At 50.2% G+C, this 17,373-nt stretch overlaps 1 protein-coding gene across 1 annotated transcript in view; it reads right to left on the bottom strand.

Moving 5' to 3' along the window:
* Positions 1–9,944: 9,944 nt before the first annotated feature.
* The window catches only part of Ptgfrn (prostaglandin F2 receptor inhibitor), an 84,905-nt gene continuing 77,476 nt past the window's right edge, over positions 9,945–17,373 (bottom strand). The window contains exons 8-10 of the mRNA XM_013024636.1: positions 15,486–15,593; positions 12,615–12,920; positions 9,945–11,183 (exon numbers count right to left, since the gene is read on the bottom strand). Of these exons, the coding sequence (XP_012880090.1) occupies positions 11,017–11,183; positions 12,615–12,920; positions 15,486–15,593 (581 nt within the window). The 3' untranslated portion in view covers positions 9,945–11,016. The remainder of the gene's footprint in view (positions 11,184–12,614; positions 12,921–15,485; positions 15,594–17,373) is intronic.

Here is a 17,373-nt window from a genome sequence, read left to right as displayed (position 1 = left end):
CAGGCAGATTCCTCCCTGCTCCATCCATTCTGTATCCATCCACTCCTCCATCCACCCACCCATCCACCCCTTACCCATTTATCCATCTATCCATCCATCCAATCACCCACCTACTCACCTATCCATCTATCCATTGGGCCACCCATTATCCATCCATTCATCTATTCATCCATCCATCTATCCATCCACTCACGCACCTATCCTCCTATTTATCCACCCCATTGGTCCACCCATTATCTATCCATCCATCCACTCACCTACCTATCCACCTATCTATCCATCCATTGGTTCACCCATTATCCACCCATCAATCTATTCATCCATCTATAAATCATCCATCCACCCACCTCTGTACCCCCTCCTCCAGCCACCCACTCATCCATCCATGGATTCATCTAGCAATTTTCTTTTAGTCCTTCTACATTCTTGGTGTGGTGATTTGCACATAAACTGATGGTCACAATTCTACATCTATCCTCAGGAGGCTCCCTGTACAATGTGGCAACATCCAGTGCAGCACCTATAGGCAATAGAAGAAGTTGGTGGGTGGGAAGGTCAGGATGGGGCTGGCCAGTGAGACAAACATGGAGGAAGGGGCGCAGGTGCCGCTGGGAAGAGGCAGTCAGGCATGGATAGTCGGGCACAGGCTGTACCTTCCTGCTGGAGTAAGCAAAGCTGGAGGCTGCTGCAAGAAGAGAAGGGTCTTCAGGGGGCTGGGGGAGGTCTGAGCTGGCTTTTCACATCAGGCCTAAGGAGTGGCTTTATTTATCTTAAGGAAGCTGTCAGGAGGTTAGGATTTTGTTTTTTGTTTTTAGCATGAGAACAGCCTGGTCAGATTTTCTTTTACTTGTGTATTGTCAGCTGAGGTAGACAAAGGTAGAAACAAAAGACTAGTTGAAAGATTTTTGCATTCATTTGCATGGGGAATTTTGAGGTTCTAAACTTGGGCACTTAAATACAGGATGAAGTATTTACTGAGTACTTCTATGTAATTAGCTACCAAAGATGGATATGACGCGTTATTTTATTATTATTGTTATTTTCTAGTCTTGGGGCTTGGACTCAGGGGCTGGGAGCTCTCCTTAAGCTTTTGTGCTCAAGGCTAGTTAGCTTCTACTGGAGCTGCTGCTCCATTTCTGGCTTTGTGATGGTTAATTGGAGATAACAGTCTTGCAGATTTTCCTGCCCAGGCTGGCTTTGAACTGTGATCTTCAGATCACAGCCTCTAGAATAGTTAGGAGTACAGGTAGTGAACCTCCAATGACACCTCGTTCAAAGGCTGGTATAAGTGGATGCTTGGAGCACTGGAATGATTTATGATTTTGCACAGGGTCAAGGGTGTGTAGGCTGTATGTGGGAACATATGAAAGGGAAGTTTTTATGGAATGGAAATTTCAAACGAGCTCTCACAGCTATGAATTATCCTTTCAGTGAGTCGTGAAGTACAGGGATTTGTTCACAATGTCAGTTACAGAAGTCTTGACCCACTTCCAGGCATTGATATTGAAGGCAAATGCACAGTCTTAGTTACTACGGTGCAACAACCAACAACAAGACTTCGGTGGCTTCTAACAATAGATATTTGTTTTTCATGACAAGCCTCTGGGTCAGCTGTTTAATGTGGGCAGGTTTGCTCTTGCATCTGTGGTCAGCTGCTGGGAGTATAGCCCAGGATGGCCTTGCCTTGGATCATGTGGCTTTCCTTCCTGCCTTGTCACAGTAATGTCAGTCCCAAAGAATTAGTGGAAACACAGCAGCACTTTCTAAAGGTTGTAGTTACATCATGACTGGTGGCAACCTCAGGCAGAGCTGCTTGTATGCCCATGCTCAAAAAATACAGACACATTAATCTTCTGCTTCCTTCTTTTTCCTCCTTGAAGAAAGGAGGAGTGGTCCCAGCCCTGGGGCTTAAGCTCAGGGCCTTACACTGCACTCTCACTTGGCTTTTTTGTTCAAGGCTGGCACTCTACCACTTGAGCCACACCTCTACTTCTGGCTTTTTAGTGGTTCATTGGACACAAGAGTGTTACACACTTTCCTGCCCAATCTGGCTTTGAACCAAGATCCTCAGATCTTGAGGATCTGAGTAACTAGGATTACAGGTGTAAGCAACGGGCACCTAGCACATTCTGCCTCTTTTCTGGGGGAGAGGGGAGGACTACAATGTGACATTAAAAGGAAAGATTAAAAAGACCCACAAAAAATGGAATGTCAATGCACTCAACCTGCCACATGACCTGAAAAGAGATCTTAGATACCCATTAACCATCATAGCCCATAATACCCATGTCCCCAAAATACAAACAGCACAGTAAGTGCTATGCTTCCTTATTCCTGGCTGCTGCCAAAATATATTTTTTCCCTCTTTCTATTTTAGTGGCTTCATTTCTGCCAGAATTTAACATTGACAGGGTGATGTTACCTCTTGTCTGAAGGGAAAAAAAAGCTTTTTGTTGTCAAGGGGGAAAAAAAAGAAGAAAGAAAAGGGAAAAAAAATAGAACTGGAGAAGAGGCAGTTATTCTATTGCCCCGGGGAATCACCACATTGCAATTGTACTGCTTGAAAGGGATGTAGAAATGTCATTTCTGATCTAGAGGGAGGGAGGGAAGGTGGGCAGGCAGGAAAGGGCCACTCATGGACAAAGGAATCAGTAATGTATTAAAGGGAAATTTTGTTCTTTTCTGCAAATTTTTAATAAAAAGAGATCTTCCACTCTAGGTTGACATGCTTCAATATAATTTGTACAGATTCATGGAAATTGCGTGTGCGTGTGTGTGTGTGTGTGTGTGTTTGTACTGGAGCTTGAACTCAAGACCTCGAGTTCTCACTCAGCTTTTTTACTCAAGGCTGGTGCTTTACACTTTGAGCCACACTTCCATTCTGGCCTTTTGCTGGTCAATCAGAGTAACAATCTCAAGGGCTTTTCTGACCAGGCTGGCTTTGTACAGGGGTCCTCAGATCTCAGTCTTCGGAATAGTTTAGGATTACAGATGTGCGCCACTGGTTCTCACTCTCCTGCAGTTTTATAAACTTAACTCACATCACTGCTGGGTGGAGGTCTCAATTCTTCAGATGAGCAAAGTGAGACTCAGGGGTTTGGGGATAAACTGACCTCACATGGCTTAGAAAATGGAGTCTAGGGCTGCCTTCTCATTTAACATGTTTTTGAGCTGGCTGCTCATGGAAGGGAAAGGGTGAGATGGTAAACAGCTGGAGAAAGAATTAAGAAAAAATATGTAACAGATCAGCAGGAAGCTGATCATTATTTTGACTCCCCCCCCCGCCCCCCAACTTGAGTTTTTGCATTTCAGGTTAAACTGATCTGTACTCACCAGAGCCTGACTTTGCCCAGATAAAGAACGTCTCATTCTTTCAGGTACCAGAAATCACCCCACAAGCAGGGACCCCTGTGATCTCAGCTTCCCTGTGTGACCTGGACTTGTGGACTGAGGACAACATCCTGATCTCCACTCCAGGTCCCTTCTCTTCTCTTGATGCCCTCGAGGGCTTGGCTTTGTTTATTCTTCTGATGACAGGGCAGATGGAGCAGGTGTGTTTGAAAGCAAAATGGACCCGTTGTGATAGAGCTGGGAGGTGGGCATCCAAGCGCGCGCAGCCCGTGTGTATAGAAGGCCCCTTGTCTCCACCCCCTGAGATTGCGTTCTTGGTCTGATTGGTCGAAGGGCAGACAGGTGCTGTGGGGAGCCTCGTGATTGGTTCCTCCGCTTTAACACTCGCTTATGAAAGCGCTCTCTGATTGGATCTCCATCTCCGTTCGTGGCACCGTCAGGATTTCTGATTGGATGGGAGCTAGTAAGGCCTGCAGGACACGAAGGGCGCACGTGTCCCGGACCCAGGGCATGACGGGAACAAGACAGGCGTTGGGTGCTGGATCTGGGCCTGGCCGCCATCTTCTCTCCCTGGCCTCGATCAGGGAGGCCTCGATTCCCGTCACAGGATGTTGCTTTCAGCGGATGCTGACCACGAATCCACTAAGCAGAAGAGGTTTGTGAGGCCGGGACAGCTTCCCTTTGTCACCTCGACTTGTGGGGAGCCCGGGAGGAGGGGGAGGCCGGGCCCGGTGGAGGCCGGGCGGGAGGGGGCCCCCCACTCCCAGGAAGAAGGAAGCCCAGAGCAACGGAAGGCTCCGAGGCTGGGCTTGGGCAAGCGAGGGTTGGGGTTTGCACCCCTTGGGAGGGCCGTACCCCATACTTTGTATGGGCTGCTGTGAACCAGGCAACAGGCTTCCATGGAAACGGGCTGGGAGGCGCGGGATAAGCCCCAAAGAGAAGGGGGGCCAAGTCCCCTGCCAGGGGCTCTAGACCCCGCTCACCCCCTCAGGGTGTGCTCAGCTTGGCGATGGTGTTCCAGCATCTTTCTTAGCTCCCCCCACTTTTCCCCACTGCCCCCCATCCTCCAAAGCTGCTTTCCTCCTCCCATCTTTGTGTGTGTAGTGACGGTACTGGGGCTTCAACCCAGAACTCATGCCCTCCCTCAGTTTTATTCACTCAAGGGAAATGTTCTAACACTAGAATCACAACTTCACTTCTGGCTTTTTGCTGGTTAACTGGAGATGCGATTCTCATCGACTTTGATTCCCAAGCTGGCTTTGAACCAGATCTCAGGCTCCTGAGTAGTGAGGATTACAGGTGTGGCCATCAGTGCCCTGGCTAAGACTTTGCGCTGAATATGACTCTGTAAACAAGAATCTCATTTGATAGTCCCTTCCTTGTGCACACCTGAGCTGTCTCTTCTACAACTGATTGCTTTAAATTAAACTTTGTTTAAAAAAAATCGTGAAGCTGTGGGCAAATGTTTCCATGTCCTTGCCCCCCGCCCCCACCTCGCCTCCCATCTCTTATTTTTTTAAGCAATGAATCCTTATTGAATCTTTCCCAGAGAACATTTTAAAGTTCCTCCCTCTTTTTTAATTACTGTGGGAAAAGCCCACGTAATAGTAATTTCCCATCTTGGCCATTTTAACTGCACTGTTTAATAAGCGTGTTCACGTTATGCAACAGCACTCGGGAATCTTCCTGCAATCCTGAATCTGGCTGAATAAACAGGAACCCCTCCCACCCCCGGCTCTGGGTGATCACTCTTCTTCCTTCTGTTGCTGTGTTGACTACTGTATGAGAAGAAAAATACAGTATCTGTCATGGTGGCTGACTTAATCACTTAGCGCAGTGTCAGAGTTTCCTTCAGGTTGTGGCATAAATCAGGATTTTCATTTTACTAACGATGGCTTCGTATTCTATTGTGCACAGGAATGTTTCCTTTACTCTTTTGTGTGCTGAGGGAAACTGGAGTGACTTCCACCTCTTGGCTATTCTGAATATACCCTGGTCATGGGGGTTCATGTGTCTCTGACATACTGCTTTAATTTCTTTTGGATATCTCCTCAGAAGTGGGGCTGCCGAATCATCTGGTAGTTCTGTTTTTAATTAACTTTTAAAAATTAACATACGTTAGTTGTAGCTGAGTTTCGTTGTGTGATGTTTCCACACGTGTAAACAAGCTCACTCCATCCCACTCCTCAGAGCAGTTTCAGCAGGTTTTATTGTTCACACAGGCCAATCAGCTACATCCACCATAATCATCCTCATCCACCCTTGTCATTAGACCTCCCCGCCAGCCCCCACCCCCACCCTTGCCTGGTGCTCACTCTCACATCCCAGCTTGATTTACTTGCCCATCATCCAGGTTTTTATTGCACCAAAGAGATTCACTGTCTTTAATTTCTCAGAGACCCTCCATACTGTTTTTCATAGCAGCTGCACCATTTCACATTGTGCTCAGCAGTGCATTCATACGCAGGAATAACACCTATCATTTTCTTGTCTCTTTTTTGGGGCAGTGGTACTGTACTGGGGTTTGAACTTGGCTTCGTGCTTGCAGGGCAGGTAGTCTACCATTTGAGCCATACCTCTGGCCCCTTTTTGTGGTAGTTATTTTGAGATAAGGTCTCTTCTTGGCTGGGGTGAACTGGACTGCAGGCATCCTATTTATGCTTCCTGTGGTAGCTGGGATGGCAGGTGCATGCCACCATGCCCAGCTTTTTCTTCGAGATGCAATCTCAGGAGCTTTTTTGCCCTGATTGGTCTGGAACTACAGCCCCCCCCTGATCTCAGTTTCTGGAGGAGCTGGGCTACCAGCATCCTGGTCTTTTGATGGTGGCCATGCTAAGACTCATCTGGAGATATCTCACTGTGGTTTTGATATGCATTTCTCTTAGGATGAACAATTCTTCTCATATGCTCAGTAATCATAAGTACATATTCTTTGGGTGTGTTTTCAAGACCCTTGCCCATGTTTTAATGGGGTTGCCTTCTGATTTACAATGAAATTCCCTTTACAGTCTGAATATTAACTGTTTATCAGATACATGGTTTGTAAATGCTCTTGCCTGCCGTCTCCTGCCCTTTCCCTCTGCCGACTTCACATGCTGTACTTTGCAGTTTGATAAAAATCCCATTTGTCTAGGTCCCCCCCCCCTCCTTTTTTTCTTTTACTGCTTATGGTCTTGGTGTGATATTCAAGAATCACAGCCAAACCCCGTGTTCTGAAGCTTTCTCTGTTTTAGTCTAGGATTTTATCTGAAGCTTTCTCTGTTTTAGTCTAGGATTTTACAGCTTTAGTCTCACATTTGGGAGCTTACTCCATTCTAATTTTCATATATGGTATAAGGTAAGGTCCAGCCTGTTCTATTTTTTAATTTTTAATTTTTTTGTTTGAACTCAAAACCTGTGTGCTGTCCCTTGGCTTTTTCACTCAAGGCTTGGCGCTCTACCGCTTGAGCCACATATCCACTTCACCAGCTTTCTGCTGGTTAGAGTGTTACAGACTTTCCTGCCTGTACTGACTTTGAACCTGGATCCTCAGATCTCAGCCTCCTAAGTAGCTAGGATTACAGGTGTGAGGCACCGGACACTTGGCTTTTGCTTTAAATCTCAGTTGAGGGAGGAATATGTTTAATAACAGGCCAGGGATTGACAAAGACTAGCTTTACCCACACCAGTATTTGGACGTGAGTGAGTTTTCCAGATCGCTGAGAAGCAGGTAATAACAGGTCATTCAACAGTGCGTCATTCAACTATGTTAACAAAGTCCAAGTACCTCCTACATGCCTGGAGCAGTGCCAGCCGCTCAGCAGTGAGTACAACTTGAATAATTCGCAATGCGGTGGTTCCATGGTCAAGCTGCAGGGGGCCAGTGCCTCAGGCCTGTCATCCTAGCTACTCGAGATCAAGGATCATGGTTCAAAGCCAGCCTGGGCAGGAAAGTCTGTGAGACTCAATTGGTCAGTGAAATCTAGAAGTGGAGCTGTAGTCCAAGTGGCAGAGTGCCAGCCATGAGCAAAAAGGCTAAGGGACAGTGTCCCCATGTCCCAAGTTCAAGCCCTAGTACCAGCACACATGTATGCGTACGTGCACACACACATACACACGTATACACAAGTCAACAGGAGTGCTGGATGAGGCTGGCTGAGGGGGAGCACCTGCTGTCTGCGTTAGTCCAGGTTCTATTATGGAGTAGAGCACATGCGCTGTTTGGTCACAGTGCGGTCATGACCAGCAAGTGCTTCCTCATCTGGAGAGGAACCGCATCCTCTGACTTCTGACTGAGAGGGAAGCTCTGAGGTCACCAACAGGCCAGGAAGACCCCCCCCCCCCCCACACACACAGGAGGCCTGCCCTCGCCCACCTGCTGGGAGTCCCATCAGTTCTTTGGTCAGAGAAGAAAATCTGCAGTGTTTGTCTGGGATTCACAGGGCCCGCAGGTGCCACCCTGCTGCGGCTGGAGCCCAGCCCTCCCGCCAGAAGGGGCCCAAGACAACACCACGTTCCTCACAACTTCAAGTCCAACTGCCTTTAATGAAATAAAAAACAACAACAAAAAACCAATGGTGCTTGGCATAATGTTTGTGGTCACAGTATAAAACAATTACAATTAGTTCATATAACATTGGATATAGAGAAGAAAATCCACAAGATCTTTTCTTTGTGGAAACTCCACAGATTCCTGTGGACCAGCTAAAGAAAAAAAGCCCGCCTTGTTCCCCACGATGCACACGCGGAGAATTTGGTCCAACAGCAGAGGGTTTGCCCAAGTCCCAGCTCGCTTCTTCCTCTGTTGTCGTCAGTGAAGCTAAAGTAAAAGAAAAAAAAGCAACAACAAACAGCTTTTCTGAAAGTAGCAAGTTGTGTAGTATTGCTTATTGTTCCTGCCAAAAAAGGCTCAGTCTTTGGCTAACAGATGTCAATATCAAAATCGTGGCCAGAGCCACTGGGGACGAGACGAGGGCAGAGGGGGCGGGGCGTGGGCGTACACAGAAACACATTTCTAAATTGGGATTTCATCCAGCTGGTGAGTGAAGAGTTCTACTGTCCCATGGAAATCCGAAAGGTTGTTAAAAGCCAGAGTTTGCGTTTTCCTTGTTTTCTTTCTTTACAAAGTGAATACGGATGTAAACATCATGAAGTAAACGATTAGAAGAGACCTCCAGCTTCATGAAACAGCTTAGGCTCTTTCTGGGGGGATGTGTTTGTATTTGAGAAAAGGTCAGCCTTCTAGAAAGTTCCTGCACAATCTCCTGCGTGCGAGGCTTTCCCTCCTCCAGCCTCTCCTGAAGAGCACTTTGTGGGAGCCCTATTTGGTAGTCAGATGGGGGCACCTCACACCTTCACAAGACGTATCCTGCACAAAGACCTTGGCACAATACCCTGATGTTTGATCCTTCCCACAATTCCCAGGTGACTTGGGGTTGGCCCAAAGGGCACAGGAGGGTCAAAGGTCGGAGCCTAGGACAACTCAGCCTTGAACTACATCAGTGTGAAAGGCCAAGGTACGAGGGTGAGCACACACACTTTTCACCACCCAGGGTTCAGCGACCTAAGTCTCTGGGGGACAGTGGCCCCTCCGGTGGCAGGGGTTCTTATGTCTACCCTGAAGGCCTGTTACCATCATCCTGAATCTTCTCGGCGTCGATGCCAGGGTTCAGTGTGCCCCCTGTGCCGACATGCGTGCGGTACCTGTTTGTTTTCCCACCTCCGCTGAAATAGCAGTGAGATGACATGCAGATGACACCTCAATAGTGCCATACTCCCTCCACATCCCTGCCCCCCATTTCCTCACTCAGCTCCAGGCCTGGAGCTAGCTGCAGCCACCGGCGTTGGCACAGAAGCCAGGGCTTCTGCCTCAGGAGCAGTGCCCATAGTGGACTCAGAAAGGGCAAGAAGGGGAAATGGGGGAGCCGGGAGAGACAGGCTGCATGTGAATGGCCATCCTTTCCCTTTTGTATTTCTTTATTGCTCAAAACAAGTGAATCTTTTTTTTCCTCTTGGAAGACAGGGCATTATGAGATCCTTCAGAGCCAGAATTAATGACAGAGGATGTCAACGGCGCATGCGTTCCCAGTGAGCCCCAGATACTAGGACGCTTCTGCTTATGGAAGGCCAGTGCTGTGTACAGAGCAGGGAGAGGGCCAGAGGGGAGGGGAGAGCTGGGCTCTGAGGGGCGCTGTGGGCACAGAAGATCCTGGAGGATCTTTCTGCCCACCTTCCTCTTCCAGGGGGGCGGGCAGGCAGCGCAGCCCCTGACCCCGCTTTGCGCCCACACACTCAGGACGAGAAGAGAGCACAGTTCCTCTAGGCAGTGTTTGTGTGTGCCAGTCCTGGGTCTTGAACTTAGGGCCTGGACACAGCCTTTTCACCCAAGGCGTATCTCTACTTCTGGCTTTTTGCTGCTAATTGGAGATAAGTCTCACTTTCCTGCCTAGGCTGGCTTCAAACCTTGATCTCCTGAGTAGCTAGGATGACAGGTGTGAGCTGCTGGCTCCTGACTCCCGTAAGCATGTTTTGAATTTCCCAGGTCATGCGAGCGGCCATGGCTCTCACAGGAAGGAGCAGGAGGCCGAGGAGGCTGCATAGCCTCCTCTGCAGGCCCTGTGTGTCTCCCCATCTCCAGTGCCGCGCATGGGGCAGGAGCAGAGGGGGCCCTCCTCAGCCTCCCCCAGCCTGGGCTACAGAAAGCCCTGTCCAGAAGCACTCCCGCCCCGGCCCCAGGGCTCCTGCCAGGCCCAGCAGCCTCCCAGCATGCTTCCTGCTTCCCCCTCCCCCTCCGGCCCTGCCCCTCCCTCATAACTGGCTCGGGCAGAGGTGATACTGTGTTCTGGTTCATTCTCATTCTTAAGGCTAAGGTGGTGAGCTAAGGTGCTCGGTGGAGTCCAAATCCAGACCCCAAGGCTACCATCTCATCATTCCCACAGAAACCAACACAATTGGGAAAGGCCCAAAAGAAAAAAGAAAGTGAAATGCATTTGGGCTCAAGGAGAGTTATATGCTCCAAATTTAGATTTCAAATGTAGACAACCACACCCTCCCCCCAAAAAAACAAGGCGTGTGGCAGGGTTGTAAAATCCACAAGAGCCTTCAGCCCAGGCCCATGTCACCTCAAGGCCAGGGCAGAGGGAGAGTGGTGAGCAGTCCCTTAACCCAGGACCAGCATGGACACAGGCCCGGTTCACACCCGCCGTGGAGAACTGCATGCCACTGCCGGAGCCTCCCTGCAACCCTGCCCACCAAAGTCACCAACACACACACATACACACACACACTCGGAGATCTGTAAGAGGAGAAAAAAAAAATTTAGGCAAAGGTTTAACCATTAAAAAGCCGCAGTCAGGAAAGAGCACACACTCGAGATTGTTCTAGAGCAGAAAGTGCTGTGGGAGGGAGCAGTGTCAAGGTAAACATGTCCGCGCTCATGACATGCCAAAAGGAGAGCGCAAACTCCCACCTGAGATAGAGAGGACTGGGTTCTAGTGTGATATTTCATTTCCAAATGTTTCTGTCCTCACCCACCATCCCTGGAACATTCTGGATGGCTCAGCTGGGCGTTCAGTCCATCGCCTCACCCTACTGTCCTGGAACATTCTGGAAGGCTCTGGCTGGGCGTCTAGTCCATCTTCTCACCCCACTGTCCCTGGAATGTTCTGGAAGGCTCCATCTGGGCGTCTAATCCATTTCCATGGACATAAGTCGACGACGCTCCCGCCGCGTCTCCTGCACTTCCTTCCTGCAACACCAGTGGGCGCTGCAGTAGCCGATGAGGCAGGACAGGAGGCCGACCACGGTGGACAGCCCCACGCCGATGAGGAGCGGGTACTTGAAGGCGGTCAGCACTGGGGGAGACCAAAGAGAGGCAGTGAGTGCTGTGCAGGCAGCCGGGAGGGACCTGCGCGCCCCTTCCCCACCCCGGGGGGGCTCTCCCTGGGGATCAGACCGCATAGATTGGCTGCCTCAGTTCTTCCCCCTTGACAAAGTGAGCAAGTGTTCCCCCGCCCTGCTCCACTGGGGAAGGCAGGAGAACGGCTTCGCTCGCTGCCTTTGAATGTCAACTTGCTTTTTTAGGGTTCTGGCAGGAGATTGATTTTTAAAAGTCGGGATAAGGGCACTGTGCGTTCAGCAGCAGATGCGTCCTTAAAAATACCACGCATAAATCAGCCCTGCGCACGGGAGGACTCCAGTGTGCTGAGCAGCTATTTTAGGAAACACTGTAGTAAATTATCGAGCAAAGTGAATAATCACTCCCCTACTTGTTTGGGAAGAGCTCGAGTTTTCATATGGAATTAACTTCAAGGGAAGAATTTAAGATGAGAATACAGTAACACATGACAAGTGTCGGAAATGCACATGCTGGGTGGACCCCCTGGAGACACCAGCACTCCTCGACTGGATGATGTCTCATCTCACGTCTCACGGGAGATGACACTCCCACTGCACAACGGAGATGGATCAGAAAGGCCTTGTGGCCCATGAAAGCGGGGCTCCCGTCTGTCTCCTTACACAGGCACATGATTAAGAAAACACGCCCACCCTCCTGCTGATGTGCAGAGGCGCCTGGGCTTGCGTACTCTCCGTGGACTTATGCCAATTGATTCTTTTTTCTCTATTTGCTTTTTTAAAAATGATACTATAAAGGTGATATACAGAGGGACTGCAGTTTCATAAGTCAGGTAAAGAGCACATTTCCTTTTGGACAATGTCACCCTTCCCTTGCTCTGTTTTTCTTTCCTATCCCACCAAAAGTTGTATAGTTTACTTTCAACATAGCATCCAGTGAGATTTTTTTTTTTTTGTGGTTGTTGTTGTTTTGTGCTTGTACCAGGGCGGAACTCAGGACCTGTGCGCTGTCCCTGAGTTTGTTCACCCAAGACTGGTGCTCTGTCACTCGAGCCACAGCTTCTCTGCTGGCTCTTTACTAGGTAACTGGAGATAAGAGTCTCATGGACTTTCCTGCCCAGGCTGGCTTTGAACTGCAGTCCGCAGCTCTGCAGCCTCCTGAGTAGCTGGGATTACAGCTGTGATGGCCAGTTCCCAGCAAGTCTTGCAAGTCATTTCCTGAATGGTGCCTCTGGCACATGACAATAAAACTAGGAACCAGCAGGGCTGCTTTTGCTCCTTCTGGACCAGGCTGAGCCCAGAGAGAAAGCAGACTGCCGTCGTGGCACGTTCCTCAAACCGGAAGCCTGGATGGCTATCAGCTGCAGCTGCAGCCGGGCGGGAGAGGCTCTACCCTTGGGCCCAAGTATGCAGCAGTGGGTGGCACCTACCGTCCATCTTCACGGTTATAAAGACAGGCTTGGAGTGAATCTCTGCCTCCTTCTGCCAGGAACCTGTCGGTGACTTCACCCATGGTGTCACGGCACAAAAGTAGTTGCCGAAGTCATGGTCCTCGGAGTCATGCACCTGTAACAGGAACTCCAGCGCACCCACACGCTCCAGGCTCAGGCCACTCTTCCCGTGGCGTGGGGCTGTGGTGACGATCCCCTTCCGGTCCAGCGTGGACAGCAGCACCGGGTCCTCGTCCAGACCAAAGGAGTGTACGGCAAACCAGACCACGTCGAAGGCCATGGAGTCTAGATTGCCAAAAACCCCGGTCAGTGCCATGAGGAAAATGCACATGGCCCCCGCATGGGAGGGAGCTGTTTAGCAGAATCTTATTCCAACCACAGGATGTGGTCCAAGCTCCTCCCTGGAGTCCAGGTTTGTAACCATACTACTGCCACCACCCAGCCTAGGGAGCCCTGGGAGAGAATTTGGGGCCATGAGCCCCCCTCAGACAGCCCCAGAGGTAGAGCTGGCAGACAGCTGCAAGGCACGCTGTGCCCTCCTCACCCCCTACCCCCTCTCCCCAGATAGTGTCCCTTGACAGGACAGCCACATGACCCAGACTGGAAAGACACTGAACTGATAAGGGACGAAATGCCAGACTGCAAAAATGACATGGCTCACAGCCCCAAGGTGCTGTATACCGCTGGGGTATAAAGTCCTGAGAAATCAAGGTTCTAACAGCCGAAATAAATTCATGTGAGCAGAAGAGCAGAGAGTGACAGAGAAGCCAATCTCCCAGAATGTAAAGGGTACGCAGGCCTCCTCAGCCCGGCTCTGGGTCTCGGCTTCTGTCAACAGTGCCAGCCACGCCAGTGACCAAGGGCCACAGGCCTTTGCTTTGCTTTTTTTTTTTTTTGGTAAGACCAACCCCAGGACCTTGAACACATGGCACAAATGATCCACCACTGAGCCACACCTCTGGCCTAAGTCTTTTGACATTCCCAGGCACCAGTGGCTCACACCTGTCCTCCCAGCTACTCAGGAGGCTGAGATCTGAGGATCACAGTTCAAAGCCAGCCCAGACAGGAAAAGTCCATGAGACTCTTATCTCCAATGAACTACCAGAAAACCGGAAGTGGAGCTGTAACTCAAGTGGTAAAGCGCTAGCCCTAACTGAAAAAGCTCAGGGACAGCGCCCAGGTCCTAAGTTTGAGCCCCTAGTACTGGCATGCGTACACACACACACACATATTTGCACAACTTTTGGTACAAAGCACCTTTTGCTGAACAAAAAATAACATCGACTTATTTAGGAAAGGTAAACTAACAACTTCAAAAAGCACATGAGGGGCTGGAAAGGTGGCTCAGTGATAGAGCGCTTGCCTTGTATACATGAGGCCCTGGGTTTGATTCCTCAGCACCACACCAGGGCATAGTGGTCCCGGGCCCTGCCTGGTGTGCTGGGGATTCATGCTGTCATGCACAGGTGATGGTGTTTTCTGAATACAGCATGCAGGAGGAACCATGTCCCCACCACCCATGACCACATTCTACTCCCCAACTCTGCACCTGTGCAGAGTGCCAGCACCAGGGCTCCCCAGCGAGTCACTGCATCCGTCCTGTTCTTGAAGCTACTGAGCACAGCACCCTACAACCCAGCACGTGCCCCGTGATCTCCGCACTGGGCAGACATGATCCTGCGAGCGGTGCTCCACTAGCAGGTGCTCTCTGTACCTGTCATCGCAGATGCTAGGAGCTAAAGCACTAAAGCCAAGATCCTCTGGCTGGCCTGGTGGTGGTCGTGCACGTCCCTGCCGCTCCAGCCTCTGCACAGACTGAGCTGCATGCATGAACGTGTGGTATCAGGATCCCTACTACATCCCAGCAACACGGTGCAGACCTGTCCTGACTCCGTGCCCTTGCCTGCCCCCTCCCCCACTCCCCTGAGCTAGGTGTCTCCTGAGTGCTCCCTCCACAAATCTGGGGTACGCCGCTAGAGACACTGCCCAGCCCCTCACCCCAGTCACTTATGCAACCTCTTCCAAATGGGAACTATCGTCTAGCCCATAGGCCGCTTGAAGAAACCAATTTGCAGTCTGTGTTTAATTATTCAGGGTCTGCAGCTACACATCGCCCAAGAGTGTAGCGCGGCCAGCTGTGAAGGCACCGGTGGGGTGGAGGGAAGATTTTTATAGGACACAACTGTGGCCTTGGCTGTGAGAAAGCACACTTCTTGTAGGAGACACCATGCACGAGCATGGCTGGTGGGGGGGGGGGAGGGGAGAGTGGTTAAAAAAAATGGCTTTACACTATGCTGACTTTTATTTTGTTGTGTGCTGGTACTAAAGCTTGAACTCAGGGCCTCACGCTCTGTCACTCAGAGCCACTTCTGGCTTTTAATTGGAAACGAGTCCAATGGACTTGTCTCTGTTTAGGCTGGCTTGGAACCTTGATCATCAGATCTTGGCCTCCTGAGAAGCTAGGATTATAGGCGTGAAGCACGATGCCTGGCTGCTTTGTGTGTGCCCTTAACTGGCCATCAGTGTCCTAGAGACACTTTGATTCTGCCACTCAATCCTCTGTTCCTAGCACCTAACAAGACTTAGGCACGTCAGGAGCTCAGTAATATCTGAGTGAATGAGTGAATGAATGAATGACAGAGTAGGAGTAGGAACCTGCTAGTGGATTTCATACTCATCTGGGATCATGCCTGGAGACTCCCCCCCCCCCCATAACTCTGATGGAACATCTGGGCTTGTTTCCAGTTGTGCTTCCATTCACCAGGCCAGGCCGGGCGGGGGAGGGGGGAAGGGGGGACAGGGTAGCACACCAAGTGCTCTCGAGAACTAGATGAGGACGGAGTGTGGTACCTGGGTCCAGCATGGCGCCCTCCACGGTCAGGATGCAGAAGACCTTGATAGGCTGGCCACGGGTGACAGAGGGTGTGTCTGAGTGCACGGAGGCATTGAACACTGGACCTAGGAGAAAGCAGTGTGGCCCCATCAGTTTCACACAGCCCCATGCTTCGCCTGCTCTCCACTTTCCCGGAACTGCCTGGAAACTCCCCATGTAGCCATCCTAAGGCACCGGCCTTCCACGCAGACTCGAGCCCAGGACCCCCCAGGAACTCGGTCTGGAGCTGACACTGAGTGAGAGCTCTTCCCAGAGGTCTCGGACCCAGCTTTTCCTTCTGCTTCTCTCATGACCGCCTCGTTCTCATGTCCAGCCCCCACCCCCAGCTTGGCACACCTGAGTGTTCCTACGAGGTGGGTCGCGCTGGCCAGGCTTTTGGCCAGTTAGGGGACAAGGACTGAGCCGTGGGTGGCGGGGACAGGCCCTCCTGAAGAAAGGAGACAAATGTGACAGCAGTCTTTCTAAGGAGCGAGCACAGAGGGCACGGTGGCTCTGACCTGCGGGCAGGGGGACTGAGCCAGCCTGGATATTCCTTTAAGAGACTACACAGGCCACACTGGAGCTCTCGGTCTTCACTTTGAATCCAAAAACTAGAGCCGAGTACAAAGTAAACATAAAACCTCTATCCAGTGAGTCAGGTTGTCCTAGCTAATAAGGAAAAACAGTTTGAAGCTACCCTGGGCAAAGTCCTGATCTCCAATGAACAGGAAAGACAGACAGGAGGTGTGGCTCAAGTCATAGAGAACCAACCTTGACTGAAAAATCAAGTGAGAGCATGAAGTCCTGAGTTCAAACCCAGACTGGACAAACACAAAACCCAAACAAAAAAAACCCCATCTCTCTAGTCAAAATTTGTCTTGCACACCTCCCTGAGAACACAGTAGACGAAATGACTGCTTTTAACTTGTCAAAGAACTGAAGCAGTTCCCAGCTCTAAACGAAGCTAATCCCAACAGGTCAAGGTTTACATTATCATCCTTACTCCTAAAACCCAACAACAGGCAAACCAGAGAGAAGGTTCCAGAACATTCAGTGCTGCAGGATTTCCCATGTGTTTCCTGAGAAGCAAAGGGGACAGCCCTGGCTGTCATTAGAAGTTAAGGGAACCACTGTTAGTTTCTCATTCAGAATTACCAGAAAGAAACAGCCATCAGACAGACGGACAGACAGGGAGAGAGAGGTCACACCATCTGATGAAGTAATTGAAAGAAAATTAGGTTTTCTTTTCAACCCGATGCCCAGTAAAACAAATCGATTGCTTTCATGACAGGAAGTGTATGAAGAATCTGTGTCATTCAGAATGTGGAAAGCCTGGAAAGTTCCATACGTTCTGGGCACTGGAGTACAGGGAGCTCTGAACTCAAGAGGCCAAGCCAGTATGGCCGCCCAGCGCTGGCTCCCGAGCCCCCGGCCCCCAGCTGGGCCCGCAGCCTGGGAGGGAAGCTGAGGCTGGCTGTCCTGGGCAGGGGTGGCCACCTGTGGTCATTTGTGATGTGAGTTCTGAGCAGACCACACTGTCGTCAGAACCGGGGCTCGAACTTGGGGCCTCATATCCTCCCTCACCCTTTTTTCTTTTTTTCCAGATGATTAAGTCCATAAATTGCATAGAACCGCACTAAGAGGTTTTCTTTGGCCTCTTGTAAGAGAATACAAAAGGATAAAATATTAAGAAATTTCCATATTGGATTTATGTCCCTGTTTATTTAATTGGAAACAGCACAGATTTACTTTAGACAAATGTCACCTTTTTCTTTTCAAACAGAACTCCAAATGCCTTCCAGGCTGTAAGTTCGAGTTCTCACTCTCCCTGTTGGCTCGGCTGTGGGACTGGTGGGGCGGGGGGGG

The sequence above is a fragment of the Dipodomys ordii genome, unplaced genomic scaffold (assembly GCF_000151885.1).
Source record: "Dipodomys ordii isolate 6190 unplaced genomic scaffold, Dord_2.0 Scaffold78, whole genome shotgun sequence".
NCBI lineage: Eukaryota > Metazoa > Chordata > Mammalia > Rodentia > Heteromyidae > Dipodomys > Dipodomys ordii.
Note: the sequence above shows the minus strand (reverse complement) of the source record. Positions and strands in the feature narration are given on the sequence as shown.